General features: G+C 38.2%; 1 protein-coding gene across 1 annotated transcript; it reads right to left on the reverse strand.

Moving 5' to 3' along the window:
* Window positions 1-1,584: 1,584 nt before the first annotated feature.
* On the reverse strand, window positions 1,585-5,153 carry LOC118575919 (zinc finger protein 431-like; the record flags this gene model as incomplete). Its single annotated transcript, XM_036176279.1, has 4 exons — window positions 5,127-5,153; window positions 3,371-3,497; window positions 3,108-3,168; window positions 1,585-1,948 (listed from the first exon to the last, which is right to left on the reverse strand). Coding segments are annotated over exons 1-4 (579 nt in total), but the record flags the coding sequence as incomplete, so codon positions are not given.
* Between the last annotated feature and the right edge of the window lie 17,083 nt (window positions 5,154-22,236).

Raw genomic sequence — 22,236 nt, forward strand, 5'->3', positions numbered from 1 at the left:
GAGTTAAATAAAAATGAACCACTTCCATGATAGCCATCCCATTCTATACAAGGCAGCAGATAAATACCTCTCAATAAGGGAAAGTGTAAAAGAAGATGAACAAAAGCCACAGAAGGAATATAAGGGCCACAAAATAAACTTTATTAATTGAATTTGCCACATATATCCCTACACTTCAATATCTTTCTCACATGTTGCAAAACAGAAGCCACAATGGGATCTTCACATCAGTCTTTAGTGAACCTGGTTAATAATTTACATACTTCAAATCGACAATGAAAAAGACTTAAAACAAGGGTTTTTTTTTCTTTGAAACTGAAAATAACTGTGATATCTGAAGTGTTAACTAAATTGTTTACATAAATAGGGTTTTCTTTTATATGAGTACCTATTTCCTGACATCAAGAAGATATAAAAAGCTTTAAAATATTGACAGGGATAGAGACATGGCCAAGCCTTTAACACAAGTTCATTCCCTGGACCAAGATCAGGTTTTAGATGACTTCCAGTTATTCTTGCAACAAGAAGATCAAAGGGTCTAGCCTTCTTGGGAACCAGAATGCACATACATATACCCAAGGAAGACACACACACACACACACACACACACACACACACACACACACCATAATTAAAATAAAAACAAATCTTTATACTAATTTTCAATCATGAATGTTTTTCTATTATCATTGTGGTAACATGGGTTTTGAGGCATCTAAATGATTACAGAGTTTTTCTTCATCATGAATTGGTCCATTTAACAGAAAGCAAGCATGTAGTCTTGAAGTCTGAGTAATCTATCATTTTTAGCCTGTGATATTATTTGAGAAGATTTAGAAAATGGTACCCTGCTAGAAGAAATCAGTGAGGAACGTTGGCCTGAGCATTTACATCTGCACACCATTTCCAATTTACACTTTTTGCTTTGTGCTTCAGGACAAGAATGTTAATTCTTAGCTGCCTGCTTTAGCTGCCATGTCTGACACTTGTTTCCATGCCACTTTTACAGGGTTCATGTATTGGTCTGGAACCAAGGGCCAAATTAAACCCTTTTCTAATTTCACTTAGATATGATCTATTATCAAAGCAACAGAAAAGGCATATCTATGAAATTTTAGACCAGAATTCATTATCTCATGTATTTGAATGGAAATATGAAATCTAAGTGTTACTTACCATTTAAATTCATAGGCCTTTGTCCATATTAGTTGGCATGTGTAAACAAAATTAAAAGAGGTATTATAATGCTTGAACAGATTATTGACACATTTTAGATTTTTTTCCGAAATAAATAATTTTTTTTGAAATTGAATGTAAGTATGTTGGCTGAAGATCATACCAATTCATATATATTCAGATTTACTTTGGTATGAGTTTCTTTCAGATCTTCAAAGTCTATTGTTATATTCACAGGCTTTAAGAGACCAATTACACACTAAAAGTTTTACAGTTACAGGGTTGCTCTGTGTTTTGACTAGGCATTACCACATTGATTATATTCATAGGGTTTCTCTCCATATGTGTTTTTATATACTTGAAGATGACTGGGCTGTGCAAAGGCTTTACCACACTGTTTTCATAGGGTTTCTCTCCGGTATGTGTTCTTTCATGCAATTGAAGAGTATAGTAATGAGCAAAGGCTTTCCCACACTGACTGCATTCATAGGGTTTCTCTCCAGTATGTGTTCTTTCATGTATTTGAAGATGATTGTGATAAGCAAAAGCTTTACCACACTGATTACATTCATAGGGTTTCTCTCCAGTATGTGTTCTTTTATGTGCTTGAAGATGAGTGGGGTGTGCAAAGGCTTTACCATATTGATTATATTCATAGGGTTGCTCTCCAGTATGTGTTCTTTTATACCTTGGATGATGACTGTGATGTACAAAGGCTTGACCACACTGTTTATGTTCAGATGATTTCTCTGTAGTATGACTTCTTTGATGCCTGCAAGGATAATTGAAAGATTTAAAAGCTTTGCCACATTCATTACATTGTGAGGTTTTTAAATCAGCATGAATTAATTTTACAATTTTGTGTGAATATAAAGAGTTATGTTATCTTAAGGTTTTAACATGTTGTGTACATCCATGTGGTTCCCCTGCATTAAGGATGGCTTTGCATATTTGAACATGCCTGTGATAGTAAAAGCCTTTACTACCTGGCTCATATTTATGGCATCTTTTTTTCTCTGAGATTTTTTCAAATATTTGAAGAGAACTGGGAGAATTCGGACATTTACATCACTTATTCTATTGATAAATTTTCCTGTACTGTGATTAATGCTACATTTTCAGAGTGAACCAGGACAAAGAGAAGCATTTACACAGGCCTAGTACTCATAGGTCTTCTCTGTAGTGTGTTTGTTGACCTATTCCAAATTAAGCTGGAATACCAATTGTTTTTAAATTTGAATCTCATTCAACAAGTTTACTCAACATGGGACTACTACATGTCTTGTAATTGTTCTGAGATTGAGAGATGAACATTACTTCTTTTCCTATCCTTATGTTCATATCCAAACTGGTATCCAAAGTGACATATGGTATAACTATTAAAGAAAGAGTAACAATAAGAAGGTTTCCACATTTTATTTACAGTTGGACTTTCTGTTCCTCATCAACATGTGGTATAGGGATTAATGTTTCTCTACAACAACCCCCGCTCAATTCTTGACTCTAAACACCTATCTAATTAAAATTTGCAAAGACAGAATAAGTTTTTTAGTAACAATGCTTTTACTATGGATTATTTGCTTATCAAAAGGTTGTGTACATATTCTTATCATACATTCAGTGAGGGTACCTTTTGTAATTTGTATATTATAAAACTAAATTGATTGTCATTTGTGCAGCTTAGCTCTGATGAAGCTATTATTCAAATGATGATTTCTGTTAAGGCATTGATTCCTTGTCTTCCTTCTTAAAAGAATCATTTGCAAACACAATTCACTTACCTGCCATTGAGGTATGTGTGTTTATGAGCATGTAATGATCATCAATGCATTTTAAGCTGTGATTATTTATAATGTTTCATTTCTTTAACACATCCAGATAGTTAAATGTATCTAGAGGCACATTTGTATCAGCTTGCACAAAAAAATTACCTTCCATGTTTTTGAGAACTTTGACAATGTTCTTCAACTTCATGATCTTCCCAATTGTAGCCTAAACAATCAAACAAGGATATATATGAAATATTACAGGTAACTGAAAATTTTACATTGCTATCTTTAATGATCCTTAGAACCAACCCTGTTTTATTCACATCATTCTTCTTCATTCTCAATCAGAATTACAGAAGAGCATCAATAACCAAGAAACTGTTGCTCCCTTATTTAAAATGTGAAGAAAAAATGTACAGTATTACCTATAGCAGTGAGGTTCATATATGACTCCAGCATCACATCTTTGTAGAGATTCCTCTGTGAAGGATCCAATAATGCCCATTCTTCATGAGTGATGTCAACATCCATATCATTATATGTCACTATATTCTAAAATATGCCATATATAAATATGGCATCCACATGTATAAAAATGAAAGCATAAGACATAGTAAATATGTGCTTACTTGACAATATAGTCATACAATTCTGGTGATTGCTACTCATATTCTGTAACTCAGATATAACAATGAAATCATCAAGTTACTTTACAAAGAAACTGAATAGGAAGTTTACCTCTATTATTTCTGAATGCTTTGAACAGGATATCACCTTGCAAGAGAAATGTCTATTAACAGAGATAGGGAGAAAAGCAAATACTTCAACAGTACTGAGCATATATCAGAGAAATTGTATGAACATTTATTGACTACAAAGAAAATTTGTAAGCTGGGTATATTGGCTCATGCCTTTAATCCCAGAACTTAGAAGGTAGAAACAGGTATATGTGCTTCTGAGGTGAAAATTAGCCTAATCTATGCAATCAGTTATAGGACTACAAGTAGTAAATATTAAGAACCCATCTTCACTGCAAACTTCCATTCAAACAAACAAAAAAGATAAGATGAACTCAGAGGGTTTTTTTTTTTTAACTGAAGCTCCTATAAAGAGTTTGGCATTCACTCGAGTTCTGTATTCATCATCCAGAAACCTGAATTGCTCCAGTTTAAACTGTACTTTAATAAATCTTACTGAAAGGAACTGTGCATTTAAACAGTTAAAAAGAGAACGAAGATATCATTAGCAATATAAATGTTGATCATAAATAATCAACACAGGGAAGGAGAGATGGCTAAAAGTTAAGTGCTCTTACTGGTCTTGCATATAGATGGGCTCAATTGTCAGTACTTATATGGGGGAATCACATAACTGTTCATTATTCCAAGCTTATGGGTTCTAAGACTCTCTTTGGACTACTGTGGGGACAGGTGTACATGTGGTGCATATCCATGTATATAGACAAAAGAATCATATTCATTAAAAAAAAGTCAAGACAAACATAAAAAGCAAGAAGAATGTCCGATAATTGTAATCTAAATGACTCAGAAGGCCCAGACACTACATCTAGGAAGAGAATGGTATCTTCTCCTGAATTTCAAAATTGAAACTGGGGGGGGCGGTAAGCTCAGCAATGGAACATATGCTTGACATGTACAAAAACAAATACTTTAGGACCATCACCCAATAATATATATTTTAAAAACCTGGAATGTTGAACAACCTTTAATCTCGGCATGTGGGAGCAAGAGTCAGGGGAATCTCTGGGTTGGAGGCCAACCTGGTTTACAGAGCTACTCTGTCAGGGCTACTCTGTCAAAGCTTGTCTTCAGAAAAAAATATAGGAACAACAAAATTTTAGAAAAATTCAGGCTAGCAAAATGGCATAGCATTGAATACCAATTCCATAATTTTTAATGTTATTTAGTGATACTTTCTATACTGATGGTGAAGTAATAGCTGTACAAGAAAGAAGCTGCCTGATTCATTTCAACCACAACATAGTAGAAACATAGAAAAGGAAATGGGTTGAGGCTATAAAAACACATATCACAACCCCCCATGAGACATTTTATTCAGAGACATTCAACAAGTACCCCGAAGAAAGTCACCAAGGAGAGACACATGTTCAAATACCTCATCCTATCTGGGAGCTTTTCATTCAGTTGACAAGATTCTCACCCAGGTCACTATAGGCTCAAGGGTCATCCATGAAGAAAAGGCATTTAGTCACTTCAATGATTCTCATAGTCTGCAACAGCCCCTGCACTGTTGAAATGTCTAAAGTCTATTTTGACACTCAAGATAAATTTTTGACTGTGGCATCTTATAAATTCAGAAAACAATTTATTTCCAACATGTGAATGACAGAGAAAACCCATTACCATCCCAAAGGAGAGGAACTAAGACACAGCAAGGAAAGACTGGACCAAGGGGAGACTGAAACCCAGCAGGGCAAACACTGAATCTGGTTGCTATGTTTCAGAGACATGAGGCTTCATTTTATAAGGGCTTACATGGCTCTCTCTCCACAACTTCCCATACATCTCTCTCTATTGTTACTTCCTCTCTATATATGCAGCTAGCTCTCCATGTAAGATGTCTCATAGCTAAAGTATCTTAACATCTTATGGTATCAAAATACAGCTCAGACTTCATTGTTATAGTATCATGCAATGAACTCAGTCTTCTCACTAGAGCTCTTACTATAGCAAACACAGATGCCTAAAACAGAGCTGACCTGAAAATGCGGACTATAAATGTATAATCTTAAATTTTACAGCATTCTTGTCTCCAGAACCAGTTCAAAATCAATGATTACCCCAAATTTGGTTTCAAAGTTGTGATGGCCTCTGCCATGCTTAGACCAGAGTTACAGCAGGCTTTGAATAAAGTTGCTTCCTGGGACTGGCAATCACTGGGCCTAATCCCTCCATTAACTGAGGGCATATAAGAATGGATGGAGTCTTACCCTGGGGGCACCTTGCTAGGCTTCCAAAGTAGAGTAAGGGCCTTCTTTTTAATGGTGATAATCTCCCTGAACATTCCTGGCTCTGTTCAGCATTTGATTACCTTCTACAAATTCATAGTGCTTTTTCTCTATAACCCATAGACTTTTCATTTATTTATGATCCATTTCTTGATTTTTTTGTTATTTATTATATTTGTGTTTTAATTTTACACGTCAGCCATGCGTCCCCACCTCCACTCCTCCAGCCCCTCCCCTCCATTTCCATTTCCTCCAGGGCCAAGACTCCCCTGGGGATTCATTTAAACCTGGTGGATTCAGTACAGGCAGGTGCAGTCTCCTTCTTCCAGGCTGAGCAAAGTGTCCCTGTGTAAGCCCAAGGTTCCAAACAGCCAGCTCATGCACTAAGGACAGATCCCAGTCCCACAGCCTGGATGCCTACCAAACAGTTTTAGCTATTCAATTGTCTCACTTATCCAGAAGGCCTGATCCAGCTGGGGGCTCCACAGGCTTTGGTTCATAATTCATGTGCTTCCATTTGTTTGGCTATTTGTCCCTGTGCTTTCCCAATCTTGGTCTCAACAATTCATGCTCTTACAGTCCCTCCTCTTTCTCGACAATTGGACTCCTGGAGCTCCACCTGGGGCCTGGCCAAAAATCTCTGCATCCACTTCCATCAGTTATTGGATGAGAGTTCCAGTACGACTGTTAAGGTGTTTGGCCATCTGATCACCAGACTAGGTCATATCAGGCTTTCTCTCAACCATTGCCAGCAGTCTACAGAGGATGTATCATGATGATTTTTTAATGTAGTATGGAATGAATCATAAGTAATAGCTATCCAAGAGAGTCAATAGTCCATCTAAGAAATCAGCCCCATTATTTCTTTTTTAATTCTGCCTCAATAAATTTCTTGAGGACATGGGCAAAATAAGAAAAGTTAGGGGCCAAAATATCACACAAATGACCTTTATTTTAATTCCCCTGAAATCCTTTGACCTCTACCTCTACTGTTTGTAATATCTTTAACAGTACTTTATTCAAAGTACTACAAGAATAACCAATGAAGCACTGTATGCAGCTTTTTATGTCCTTTGCCATCTAAATTTTGATATCCTCAAGATTCCTCCAAAAAGTCATCATTCCCAGCACCTTTGAACAATAAAATCACTTTTGGTTTACCACATTCTGTTGCAACTTGCTTTTTTTCTTGCTCTGATTCAATTCTCTATAGAAAAGCACCTCAGGTAATGCATGTGCTTATTTGGCTCATTCTGGCAGATCACAATTCATCATTGTCAGTGTTTAGATAGATATTCAATCTAGCAAATGAATGCAAAAACCATGAGGAATCTTTGTTTCCAGGCTTTCTCTCTGACATAATCATTGTCTTATGCCAAGCTTGCTGTCTTATCTAGTGCAGGCCAGCTTTCTTAGGGATATTGCACACTCAGTGGAAGGGCTATCACCCATAATTCATCAATCAACAAAATCTCAAGCAGACTTAGCAACTAGGTATTCTTCTGATGGGACACATCCTCAATGGATGTTCCCAAAGGTGACTGTGGGCTCTGAAATGTTGACATCTAAAAGTAACTGGGACACAGAGACAATAATATATGAGACTTTACATATCCAAACCCAATGAATCAACTACATCAATAATTTAAATAGTGAAAAAAACACTGATGATGATAACAAGTAGCAAATCAGATACACTAAGAAATGAAGAAATACAAGTTTCTGAGATCAAGAAGAGAAAACTTAAATTGTTCCTCCACAGAAAATCTCCAAATGAAAAACCTAATATGATCCTAACATAATGTAGTAATTTTCCATAAAATAAAAATTACTGAAGTTCCATCATTTGCCAGAGAAACAATATAACTATATTATGACTAATAAAAAAACTCACACAACACAGATGGTACCACTGATAAAAGAAGACAGAAAGACAGACCTACAAATATAACGTTGTCCCTTGAAAAATAATTATGTTTCTAATGAAAATCAAAATCAGAGAAATCACTAACCACCACTCCCCCTGAGCACTCCAGTTCTCTCCTTCACCAATAATAGAAAATAGGTTGGGTGAGGAGACTTTTCCACCAAATTTGGAATCATTCACTTGAAGCCTGATATTTCTACATTGTATGCATTCCAGCCCAGGGCATAGGGTCATAATTTAGAAAGTTTCTATTTTTTGTAGGCTTTCTTCTACTGTCTTAGAGCATATCCTCTTCCTCATCCAAAGCTCAGGTTCCATTGTGAGAACATTAAATTATATATTCAATACACAGTGCAGCCAACCCATTGCCTCATTATAACTGGGAAATTGTGTAGCCAAAAAAAAGGCACATTCACACAGTAACAGTTGTTACTGCATAACTGTTGTTAAAGAAAAACAGGCCATGAATTAGAAAACAATGAGTGCTCATGATATGGCTTGGAGACAGTAAAGAGGATGTGGATATGATATAGATAAAATCTCAGAAATATATTTTGAAAAGTTGAAATGGGTATAACGGCCATGTGCTCCATAGTCCAGGGGTTTGTATTACAGCACATGAATAATTTTTCAAACCTTTATCTCTGGGTGTATATCTAAAACATGAAAAATAACAGTCACATTAGGCATGGCCAAATTTTACCTACATATATTTTGATTGAACTACTGTAACTATAGAAATTTGGTTTCATGGTAATATAAGTCCTTTATCCAGATTCTTGATTGTCCTTGTCTGTGGACCCCAAGAAATGGATAATCAGGACATTTATGGAACATCAAAAATTGATTACCTAATCCCACATTGCTATTCTCAAGTACTTTTGAAGTAGGAAATCTGTCAACCCCCAACCTGCCTTCCCCTTTCAGCACTCCACCAGCTTCAAAGTTGATCAATGAACTCAATTCTTGCACAGGTCCCTTTTCATGTATAACTCTCCACTAAAAGCAAGAGAGATTGGAGGCCACTCATTACCTGGTCTATTTTTTCTTCTTACTGACCAGTCAAGGCCGAGAATGGAAGGAATTGGAGGACTTTTTTCTCAGCACTGGGCAGCAGAAGCAGGATTAGCTGTTCAATGCAATTCTCCATTACATAGAAAGAGGAAAGCTTTAACTAAAGGAGACATTGCTCTTCACAGAAATCAATAATCAACATTATTTGAGAGAAAAGGAATAAAATTACTGATTACCTAGAGACATTGGAGAACAGAAACACAGAGATAAGAGAAGTAATGCACTGAAAATAATACCAATAAGCAATTTTTAAAATGATATAAATAATGTATTTATTTGTTGTTTTTATTTTTTTTTGAGACAAGGTTTCTCTTTGTAGCTTTTTGTGCCTTTCCTGGAACTCACTTGGTAGACCAGGCTGGCCTTGAACTCACAGAGATCTGCCTGGCTCTGCCTCCCAAGTGCTGGGATTAAAGGCGTGCACCACCACTGGCCGGCAAAATAATGTATTTTTAAGATAAAAATCTTAGCTATATTGATTTTGAAAAAGAGTGGAGGGGAAGTCACTAATATGAGATAGATTGATCTTGCTCATTTGTATATGTTGGCTGCTGAGATCTATAATTGGCACATCGAGTTATAGTCATTGACCTGTTTCTTAAACCTCTGAGCTGACATAACTGTGTCAAGCAGGATTTGACATATCTACATAGGAGAATTGCCTAATTACAAATTCAATATTCATTGGCTCAAGATAATTTTCCGAAGCCAGTTGGTGGTGGTGCATGCCTTTAATCCCAGCACTCGGGAGGCAGAGCCACATGGATTTCTGTGAGTTTGAGGCCAGCCTGGGCTACCAAGTGAGTCCCAGGAAAGGCACAAAGCTACACAGAGAATCACTGTCATGAAAAAACAAACAAACAAACAAATGGATAATTTTCTGAAACTCTACACTCACACAATCTGGTCTGTGATCATTCATGTGACATAAATTAAAACATGATGAGAAATTATAAGACAACTCTTGCTACCATAATCAGGTCTTTTTTTATAACAGTGACTCCAGCAGGTGATTGTCTACTCTGCTTCCCCCTTTAGTGTGCACAATAAATTATTTCTGCTATTTTGTCTGGAGTCAGAAGCAATGCTCCACATGTGAAAACTTTTCTGGTGACTGCATTAGATAGTCAACTCCATGACTCAAATGGATAATTTTAAAACTCTGAGGTGGCACAGTCATTTAAGAATTTTGAAGGTATAGTATAGAGAACAGTGAGATCATTAGCCTGAAGAGCAAGAGAATGGAATCAAGGACACCCGAGCCAACATAAAAAATGTCTCCAAAACATTTTTCTAACAGGATGGAAATTCTGCTGTCCTAGAATTAATACTGACTTCCCAGGGAGAAATCACACTTAGGATATTAATAAAGAAAAACACTTTTAATGATAGTATGAATCCATTTCTGGTAAATGATTAAATAGGAGACAGCCTTGGCATGTTTTGCATTCACCATGTGCATTCATCCATGTGTCTTTTAGCTTCATGCTCCAGGTTTCACTTTGAACAATGTAAATAGAGACAGCAACTTGTAAGTCTAGCCATTTGGGCAGATGGGTGAGTAAGATAGCAAAAATATTCCCAGAATTGTTTCTTAAACATACCAGACACCTGAGACAGCAGGTCATTCTGTAGTACAAGGTTAAAGCTGACAGGGGATGAGAATGATGGGAAAGGTGGAAGGTAGTAAAGATAAGAGCTGGTTTGGGGAAGTCTTGCACAAGCTATATTGTATGTCATGTAAGCTTCTTAAGGAAAACAGCATCTTGTATACTACTTCTAGGAGGTAAGTGTAAGGGGAGGGATGACTTCTGTTAAGTCAGCAGAAGCCATCATACAATGGGAAAGACTCAGGAGAAGGCTAATCAAACAGTGCCATAAAGGGGAACACGGGGCATCTCTAGAAAATTACTGAGTAAGCCCACCAGTTGTCTTGGGACTGATAACCACAGCTCCATGTGGGATCTGAAGCCACCCCACCATAAAAGGTCTGGTTCCAGAACATTAGCAGTTCACCCAAACATATTCCTGATCTTAAGGAGCTCTCTTTTATTGTCAATACATCAGGCCCTTAGGGTAAGCTCCCAAGACCTATGCCCCATGTTATTACTAGCTCTCCCAAGAATATTCCTAATGCTGGGCCTAAAAGAAAGCCTTGCTTGATCAGGCCAGTCTTTAATACAACAGCATTTTTCTTTACAAATAAATGTCACGTGGTGTCATAGTGCCCATCTGGCAAAACTATGCTTTTCTCAAGAAAACTGGAACATTGTGGCACTCCAGGCCTTAAGGTTGGTTTTGACCCAATAATGCCTCAATAAGAAGCTTGTTAAAATTTAATTCTTTGATATGTTTGGGCCTAGTGGCTTGTTATATACCTGTAGTGGCTCCTTTGTGATGTTTTGGAGCCAAATGTCTGGACAATCCTGATGAATATAAATATATCCTACCCTTCTAAACTCTAACACATGTGATTAGCATGTACTTATTGTTGGGGTATATTAGAGGCAGTCCACCCTCCTCTAAATTCTATTTTGTGAGAATTACTATCTCCTAAGCATTAGTAAATCCTTTAAATCACCAATTCTATTAATCTACATCACACCTTAGTGTGGAGTGCTACCCAATGCATGAGATGCCTTTTACAACCCCCCCCCCCCAAAATTAACTATAAATGGATCTTACATGTAAAAATTAAATGTGAAACACTGAAGCTCTGTATGGTAATAGAAGGTATTCTCCAAGTTTGGCATACTGCTTTGTAGTTAGAGTTTTCCTGCCTGGCCCACAGTCAAGACAAATCTCTCTTGCCCGCCAGGCCCATAGATGCTCAGAACCAACCAAGTAAACACACAGAAACTTACATTGTTTAGAAATTGTATGGCTGTGGCAGGCTTCTTGTTATCTACTTCTTTTATCTTAAATTAACCCATTTCTATTCATCTATACTTTGCCACATGGCTCATGGCTTACTAGTACTTTACATCCTCCTTGTCATGGCGGCTGGCTGGCAGTCTCTCTCCACCCCGCGTTCCACCTCCCAGAATTCTCTTCTCTCTTGTCCCACCTATACTTCCTGCCTGGCCACTGGCCAATCAGAATTTTATTCACACAGAGTGATATCCACAGCACTTCCCCTTTTCTTTCTTTTTAAGGAAGGTTTTAACTTTTACATAGTACAGTTACATATAACAAAACAATTATCAAGCAAGAATTACAGTTACAATATTAAAGAAGATATCCTATTTATCTTATATTTGTGAGTCTAAGGTTTTATATCTAACTTATCTTTTACCATAACTGAGGAAATTATAACTATCTAGTCTTCAACCATATCAAAGACCTCAGAAGGATATATTACCTGAGAACTGGGAGAAGGATGCAAGCATTTTGGGGAGTCTTGTAAGAGTAGATAGAGACAGCAGGCAGCCTGGACAGTCACCTAATGTTCCTTTGTAAAGTTGGGGCATTTGTCTTCAGCCCACAGGGCTAGAGTCTCTTGGTCACTTTTCTCAGTATCCTGTAGAATGTCTGGCAGTTTCCTCTGTGAAGCAGGAACCTGAAGGACCATTTTGTCAAGCAAAGTTTAGTGGTTACCTTTCTATGGGTCCTGCATGTTCAGTTGATCAAGCAGCCCAGGCAAGAACAGTTTCTTGTCCAAATGGCTATTTTTGCCAAGGTGAAGATAAACTCCATGGAAAGCATGTTGAAGTTCAAAAAATATTTGTAGTTAGAGTTTTCTTGCCTGGCCCAGTGAGGACAAATCTCTCTTACCCTCTCAGACCCAACCAAGAAAGCACACAGAAACTTACATTGTTTAGAAACTGTATGGCTGTGGCAGGCTTCTTGTTATCTACTTCTTCTCTCTTAAATTAACCCATTTCTGTTAGTCTATACTTTGCCACATGGTTTGTGGCTTACCGGTGTCTTTACATGTTGCTTTTCATGGCGGCGGCTGGCGGTGTCTCTCTCCAGCCTTCTACTTCCCAGAAACCTCTTCTCTCTTGTCCCGCCTATACTTCCTGCCTGGCCATGGGCCAAACAGCATTTTATTTGTACAGAGCGATATCCACAGCACTTCCCCTTTTCTTTTTTTTTTTAAAGAAGGTTTTAACTTTTACATAGTAAAATTATATATAACAAAATAATTATCAAGCAAGAATTATAGTTACATTATTAAAGAAGATGTCCTATTTATCTTATATTTGTGAGTCCAAGGTTTTATATCTAATTTATCTTTTATCATAACTGAGGAAATTATAACTATCTAGTCTTCAACCACATCAAAGACCTCAGAAGGTTATAATATTACCTGAGAAATGGGAGAAGGATGCAAGCAACTTTTGGGAGTCTTGCAGGGTAGACAGAGACAACTGGTAGTCTGGACAGTCACCTAATGTTCCTTTGTAAAGTTGGGGCATTTGTCTTCAGCCCACAGGGCTAGAGTCTCTAGGTCACTTCTCTCAGTGTCCTGTAGAATGTCTGGCAGTTTCCTTTGTGAAGCAGGAACCTGAAGGACCATTTGGTCAAGCAAAGTTCAGTGGTCACCTTTCTATGGGTCCTGCATGTCCAGTTGATTGAGCAGTCCAGGCAAGAACAGTTTCTTGCCCAAATGGCTATTTTTGCCAAGGTGAAGATAAACTCCATATGAAGTGTCTTTAATGCCCATCCTCCTCTCTGAAGTAAATCGGTGCTGCCAGGAGCAGACATGTCTCACTGTCCAGAAAGTCTAAATTTTAAAAGGATCTTAAATGCCATATTCTGTAGGTCTTTGAAGTATTTGAAGATTACCTATCTATCTGAAATATGTCTATGTATATCTAGAAGACCTAACTAACATGGCTATGAGTATGATTATCATAGATGACTAATTATTAATCTATTTTTAATTATCCATTTCAATTTAAATGAGCTATATGAACATAATACCTTAAACAAGAGTAGAAATATACACACAATATAACAAAATTAACTAAGTTTGTATCAATAGACTAAAATCTAAACCAATGTAAAACATTTTAAACAAGTTGTTGCTCTTTAGAAGTTCCCTAATCTACCCTTTCATCCTATTATATCTATATCATATCCCCCTTTCTTCCCTAGAAAGAGATCTCATTTATAATCAACCTGCTTTAAAGAAAAATATTGGTTTTTCTCTGTCCCACACCAGAGGGCTCTTCTGATTTGGGACACAAGAATCTAACCTTTTCTTTTAGCAATATGTCTGGGTTTAGAGAAGGAGTGAGCCAATTCTATCTCCAAAGCCAGCTTGATAATTTTGGGAATGTGGACGTAGTTTCTCTTACTACTTCCTGCTGGAGGGGGTGCTGTATCTTATGGGGATACAAAGAAAATTTTAGGATTATAGAGTAGTCCATTAGGGTGAACCTCTGAGCCAGTTGCCTTGAAACCATTCTGGATGTCAGATCATCTGGGCCATGGTGTCATCGGAGACCTTTCAGGTGGTCTTGGCTGATCAAACCTGAGATATCTTCATCTGGAACAAATCCACAGCCTCTGGCTTTCTGTGGAAACAAAAGCAGAGACTCCTTTCCAAAGCAACATATCCTTATATCCAAATTTTGAAGTCAAGGTACCTTTAAAATTTACATATTTATTTAACTCAACAGCTTTTACAATCAAATCTTTTCTGTAGTTAAAAATTCCAAAGACAAGACAAACCAGATTCTCTGTGTAATATCCATCTTTGTAAGACTGAAATACCACTGTGGCTGCTGGCTCCGCCTACCTCAGCTTCCCAACATGGTGGTGGTACAGTTTACCACCAGCTCTGGGTCTGGGTCTGGAGCCATGTGTACCATCAACTATCAGAAGGAGTTCTATCAAAGCAGTGCATAGCCCAGAAACTTTTTTTTCTTTTTTTTTAAACTAGCAAAGACTAAGTCTACCACGCAGCAGAGTAAAGTGCCGCTTGTAGACTCCTCATTCCTGCCACACTGCAGGTCAGACGCACACGCCAGGAACCCGCCATAGTAGCTCAAACTGGCAGGCTGCTGCTAACTTGAGAGAGACAATTAGGAAGTTGTTTTTAGCTCCGTCTTAGAATCTTTTTTCTCAGATTTTAGGTGGAAACTCTTGCCAACATGTTGGGCGCCATTTGTAGTTAGAGTTTTCCTGCCTGGCCCAGTCAGGACAAATCTCTCTTACCTGCCAGTCCCACAGTCGCTCAGACCCAACCAAGAAAGCACACAGAAACTTACATTGTTTAGAAACTGTATGGCTGTGGCAGGCTTCTTGTTATCTACTTCTTCTCTCTTAAATTAACCCATTTCTGTTAGTCTATACTTTGCCACATGGCTTGTGGCTTACCGGTGTCTTTACATGTTGCTTTTCATGGCGGCGGCTGGCGGTGTCTCTCTCCAGCCTTCTACTTCCCGGAATCCTCTTCTCTCTTGTCCCGCCTATACTTCCTGCCTGGCCATGGGCCAAACAGCATTTTATTGGTACAGAGCGATATCCACAGCAAATATTTTTTTTGTTTTTGCTTTTTGTTTTTTTTGAAACAGGGTTTCTCTGTGTAGTTCTGGTGCCTGTCCTGGATCTCACTCTTTAACCAGGCTAGCATCAAACTCACAGAGCTCCACCTGGCTCTGCCTCCCAAGTACTGGGATTAAAGGCTTGTTCCACCACCTCAAATCTCAAGCACCACCACTGCCCAGCTTCAAAGAGGTTTTTAAGCATGGCTCCCTACTTCCAGATCTGTGAGCAGATACTGCTCATAGTGCAGTGATTCAGAGGCTTGCCCCTGGGTCTAGGGAGTTTCAAGTACCATGTGGGACCTCAGAGGACCTAGATTCTACAGAAGGTTCCCACCCAGATCCTAAGAGAGGACAGACCACAGTGGATTCTACACCTAATCATCTGCTTCAACCTATCTGGAGACAGAAGCAACTCACTCACCTTTTAGGTTTTCCTAGGTCAGCCATGCTCTCTGCTCAACTCCCTACAGCAGGGCTCACAGCACACCACCTAAAGCCAATAGCACCAGGTCCTCTTGAAAGCCAAGTCTGAAACCTATGGCAGAAGGAAGAACCCTGCACCACTTTTGACTAGCAGGTCACCTGGAGGACCTGATTGGCTAGTGACACCTGAGTGACAAGAGCACATCCAATAGGGTTACAATGTGCTTAAAAACATAGCACAATGGTTCCTGTCCCCTCCAGCCCAGGCAAAGACTTTTTCTAGATCAGTAGAAATATGCATTTCAATAGCAGTTGCCCCAGGCTGCAAAGCAGACATGCTCTCTTCCTGCTTTCCATAGGCACTTCCTCTTCTTCCTCCTGGACACAATGTGGCTAGCTGGATTGCACAGACCACTATACTATGTGGGGTGGAGTGATTCGATGCCACACTGGTAGAAGGGTGCCCAGAATATTAACAACTGAAGAGATATTTAAAGACACACAAGGAGAGTGTTTGTTGTGAGACTTAACACTGACATCAGGTAAACTGAAGGTACTTTTTACCTGGTTGTCATAAGGACTTCAGACAACCAGCAAAGAAAAGCAGGAACTAGATCACAAACAAGATAATAATTTTTCTCCCATCAGAAAGCTGGATGATGGTTCCATTGCTTAAGGAGTTTTGTTCCTGAAATTGAGAGCAAAGTTTTGACAAATTAAATAATAATAAAGAGTAGTCTTCATGGAAAGTTGAATACTTAGAGAGTAATGGAGCCAAGAAAAATGCATTTATGACCCATTGTTAGCCAGCATATCTTCCTCCATAGACAGGTGAAAAAAAACACAACTGTATTATTCAAGCTTCTCTACATGGTCAGGACTGGTAGAATGAAGCTCTTCACTTATGTAGAAAGTTGATTTCATAGAATGTCTTACAAGCATGCAGGATAGAAAGAAAAGGGGAAAATCAGTAGCCATCTTGAGAGATGCTTCCCCCTCCCCTCCTCTAAAGGTTTTTGCTGATCAGCAGTTTTAGAAGTGATCAGAAGTTGAACTTCTAAGGCTGGGACAATAAATCTATGTGTCCTGGACTTGGCAAAACAAGATACATGGAGTAATGGGCTCAGGTGAACCAGATGTTGAACTCAGGGGAGAGTAGGATAGGAACAATAAATCTGAATGTAATGTATTAAATCATTTCCCCCCCTCCTTGTCCTCTCTCCATCCCTTTCCAAATTTTTCCCTTCCAATTTCTTCCTTGTTAGGCATGTGAGAATATGTATGCACAAATATATGAATAAAACCTGCTGAGTCCAATTCTGTTGGTTGTGTTTATAGGGATTCACTGATGAACACATTATGTTGGATAAGCACATAGGGAGCTCATCCCTGCCTGAGGCTAATTTGCCCACCTTCAGGAGAATGCTATTATTATGTGAGCAACAAGAGTCTTATCCCCAAGTGATCTAGGTGCCTTGGACAAAAACCATTATCAAAACTAGGAAAATAGTAAAAATAATAGTAAACTTGAAGTAGTAAATACCTCAGCTAACAATTGCTATCACCTTGGCCTTGAATTTCTGGCACTGCAGGGAAGACTATGGACATTGTCCCCAGCCAATTGGTTTCCCTTGGTTCTGTGGTCCTTCAACCATAACCCACTGACCATTCTCATTTTGGATGACTTTGAAAACCTGAAATTCCTACCTCCACATGCTAAGTACCATGATTGTAGGCCTGAGCCACCATGTCTAGCCTAAGTTGCTTCAAATGCATTTTATAAGGCATTAGAATGATGGGATAAGTTACATGAACAATTATTCTTAACTATAATAAAAAAAATACTTATCTATGTGAGCCCGGGTTTCACTTTCTGTAGAATAAGGACAGAACTCTACCCAGGTCATTGATGAGTTGTAACAGACTCAATAATAAAGAAAAATAAAATTTCTCTGAGTTGGAATACAGTGAACATTAAGGCAGGCAGGCTACATTTGATGGGGACCTTCTTCTGTTACTAAACATAGGACCAGAACCCGTGCCCTGGCTACTCTAACTAGACAGGCTCAGCTACTCATCCTCAGTAAGCCAATTAAATGTACCAAGTGACATGCCCACCTATAATGGGGGAACTCTGGAGGCAAGGTGAACAGATCTCTTAGATGTCCTAGGATGGCCTAGTGTGTAGTGTGAGTTCCAGGCCAACCAGGGAGTCATAGTAATACTATTTGTTACAAAATGAAAAAAGAAAAGGGAAAAAAGCAAATTATTAATGAAAATTTAAAACATGACACTTATTCAAATTGACTAATTAGGGACAATAAAGAAAATACAAGGCAACTTACCCATCCTTGGGTATCTTTAAGAGGTTTAGATAGAAGGCAAACAATATGCAAAACTAAGTAATCTAATAAAGCCATTTAATAAATTTTCTCCATCTCCAAAACTCTCCCATATTCCTATCTGGAGGTTTCAAGTCTTTTCCCACAATGAGATGCCAAGTGTAATTAGAATTCCATGTGGTCCACTATTTCACTAGCTGTAAGCCAAAGAGAGAGATATAAGAATCTCCTTAGAAAACCTTTATTCCTAACAGGAATGTACGTTACAGGGATTGACAGGGTGGTGACTGAGGTGCTTGAAGGCCCAAGTGAGGATCATGAAGTGGGGCCTGCAGGAACTTGTCACTGACAGTTACATGTAGTTGTCAAGAAAAGGAAAGAGTGGAAGACCTGGAGGGCACTGATTCACCACAACTGAGTAGATACAGAGAGCACAATAGAAGCCAGCTCATTCTCAGGACACCCCAAGCACTCCTCTCTGGTCATTTGATCCTGGGCTGTGACACCCAAAACTCCCTCCCTAATGATTTTTTCATACTCTATAGCTCTTTGTAAATACCTGATTGCCCCAGTCTTAGTCTCACTTTTGTTTGAGTCTCAGGCTCTCCTGACAACCCAGATGTCATCTGGATTCACCACCATCCAGGGCTCCTAACTAAAAGTTTTACAAGCATCAAGAAAGCCGAATACCATCCCATTCAGACAAGTTGGTCTTCATGCCTGCAAGTTCCTCTCTTCTCCTTACAGGAGGTTTAAACTCCAGCGTGGGTCCACCTGACAATTGTCTTTGTGGGCTACATTGCTGCTCATTTTTGGCATTGGAGATAAACTCAGTCTTCTGGCTTTGATCAAGCCATCAGACACTTTAAGGGCTTGATAGTTTCTCTCATGACCAAGTACACATTTTCTGGAGATTTGGGCTTGGGAACTTCTTTAAGAACCACATGTAGGTTAGGTTTGGATCCTTTTAATCTTATATTTCTTTTGGGTGATCAGGGATGAGGTAAAGATGGAATCAGGATCATCCATCACATCTTACTGCTGTCATGACATGTTCATGGGGCTGACTAGATGGTTCAACACCTGAGAGCACTGGCTGCTCATTCACAGAGCCTGACTTTGATTCTCAGCACCCCAAAAACAGCTCACAACTACCTGTAAGTACAGGCACAGGGATCAGACACTCCCTTTTGACATCCACTTGTACCTGGCATTCACTTGATATAGACACAGGCAAAACTCATACACCTAAATTTAATTTTGTACACTTTGAAAATAACATATCCAACATCCAGTAAAACCAACACTTTACTTTTCTTCATAGCTGGGAAGTCCTGCAACTAGAGGCAAGTCACATTCAAATGGTAACTGTTGTTAAGCAAAAAGAGGCCATGGATTAGAACACAATGAAGCGTCTATGGGAGAGCTTGGAGGCAGGAGAGATAGTGGAAATAATGTAGTTATAATTCCAAACATTATGTTAAAAAAGATGAAACAGGCTTTATGGCCATTTGCTTCAGAGACTAGAGATTTGCATTAGAGCACACCAAGTTCTATTTACATCATTACTCTTGGGGTATACATCTTAAACCTGAAAAACAGTCATATTAGACAGCATCACACCATTTTATTCCATTTCTTCTATTCTCTTTGAACTGGTCTAACTACAGGAATTTGGTTTCATGGACATTCAGTTCATTGGCCAGATTCTTGATTGCCTTGTTTGTGGACCCAAGAAATAGCCAGTCAGAATATTAACTTATGATCGCAAATTGACTTCCTCACTACCCATTTCTTATAGCAACTGCTGTCACAGAAGGAAAGCTTTCACCCTCTTGCTTGTTCCTCCTTTTCTGTGCTGTGACTACACCTACTTTAAAGTTAGCAAGTAAACTCAATTCTTTTATTTATTTATTTATTTATTTATTTATTTATTTATTTTTTGGTTTTTTGAGACAGGGTTTCTCTGTGTAGCTTTGTGCCTTTCCTAGAACTCACTTTGGAGACCAGGCTGGCCTTGAACTCACAAAGATCTTCCTGTCTCTGCCTCCCAAGTGCTGGGATTAAAGGTGTGTGCCACCAATGCCCGGCTGTGAACTCAATTCTTTCACAGGTCCCAATTCATTCATAAATTCCGGATAAAATCTATAGAAGTTGTTGGATATTCATTCACTGATCTATTTTCCTTCCAACAGTCCAGTCAAGGTGCAGTCAGGGATGAGTTTCATGACTATCTTTCAAGCACTGGGCCCCAGAGGCAGGATTAGGTATTCAAAGCAATTTTTAATTTTATGGTGTGAGACAAGACTAAGCCACAGGAATCAGTGATCTAAACAAGTGGTTCTCAACCTTCCAAATGCTGTGACTCTTAAATACAGTTCCTAATGATGAAGTTATACCCTTAACTATAAAATTATTTTCACTGCCACTTTACAACTATATTTTTGCTATTATGAATTATATAAATATCTGTGGTTCCCAATCATCTTAGGCCAGTCCTGTGAAATGGTCATTTGATCTCCCAAATGAAGCCATGACCAAGGTTGAGAATCACTGCTCTAAACTGATATAAATAAACAGATAAATAAATAGCACTTTAAAAATGGAATGAAATTCTTAAACTGAGAAACATTGAAAAATGAAAAAACAGCAATGCATTTAAAGAAAATGAATTTTTAAAATGATATCAATAATTGATGTGTTAAAATGATAAAAATAATTGGAAGAAAACTTAGCTATACTGACTTTGAAATGGAGTATCCACCTCCATGGTAAAGTGAATCCCTTTAATAAGAGAATGTATGACTTTGTATCATGTAAAGTGTTAGCCTCTGATTGTTGTGAGCTAACACATGAAGTTACAGCCATTGGCTTATGTCCCAAATTTCTCAGCTGACTTAACTGTGTCAACCAGGATTGCACATATCTGCATAAGAGATTTTGCTAAATGGAAACTGTATACTTGGTAGTTCAAGTTATTCTCCCTAAACTGTACACCCACCAATTCTATCTGTTTTTAATCACATGGAAGGAATTAATACATGAAGGAAAATCCAGAGAAAGTCACTGTCCCTGACCCATCTGTCCTTCTATGTAATGAAGAACCCTGAAGCTCACTGCCTTTAACTTCAGTTGTGATTTAGCTATTGTCTGGTCTCCACCCCCCACCCCCTGCAGTGTACACAGAATACTGTTCCTCTTCTTCTGGTCTGAGGGGAAAAGCCATGGTCCACATGCAAATATTTCATGTTCTGCAAAGAACAGTGCACCATGTGACTCAAATGCTACAGATATGGAATTCAAGAATTTAGGGTAGTTAATCAGGAGTATAGCAATGTCAATGTTCTCTCAGGCTACAGGGAGGACTCAAGTCCACCTGAACCAATGTGAAGCTGTGAATTCCTTCCAGGTTAATATGGATCCATCAAGGAAGACGCCCTTGAGAGGTCTCCAGATGATCCAACATACAGAACAGCTTCAAAGCAACTGGCTCAGACAATATAGCCTCACAAACTACTCCAGTCAGGACTTGACCATTATCCTGAATTTTCTGAGGATCCCCATAAGGTTGCCAGCACCCCCAGTCAGCAGGAAGTAGTATGAGAAGCTATACCTAAATTCGCAAAATATTGTTTATAAATTTTTATTTTTACTTAAAGTGGGTTGATTATAAATGCAACCTCTTTCTAAAGAAGAAAAGGGGATATTATATATATGATGGAGTGAAAGGTAGATTATTGAATCTACTTTTAAAGAGCAACAACTTGTTTGAAATGTTTTACATTGCTATGGATTTTAGGTTATTGATACAAATTTAAAGTTAATTTTGTTATATTCTTGTTTATGGTATTATGTTTATGCAACTCACTTAAAATTGTAATGTATAATTAAGAAATACAGATTAATTATTAGTCATCAATGATAATCAAACTTATAGTCATGTTAAATTTTCTAGGTTTATGTAGATATATTTCAATTAAGTAGATTATCTTTAAACACTTCAAAGACCTACAGAATATGGCAGTTAAAATGTTTT

This window comes from Onychomys torridus, unplaced genomic scaffold (genome assembly GCF_903995425.1).
Source record: "Onychomys torridus unplaced genomic scaffold, mOncTor1.1, whole genome shotgun sequence".
Lineage (NCBI taxonomy): Eukaryota > Metazoa > Chordata > Mammalia > Rodentia > Cricetidae > Onychomys > Onychomys torridus.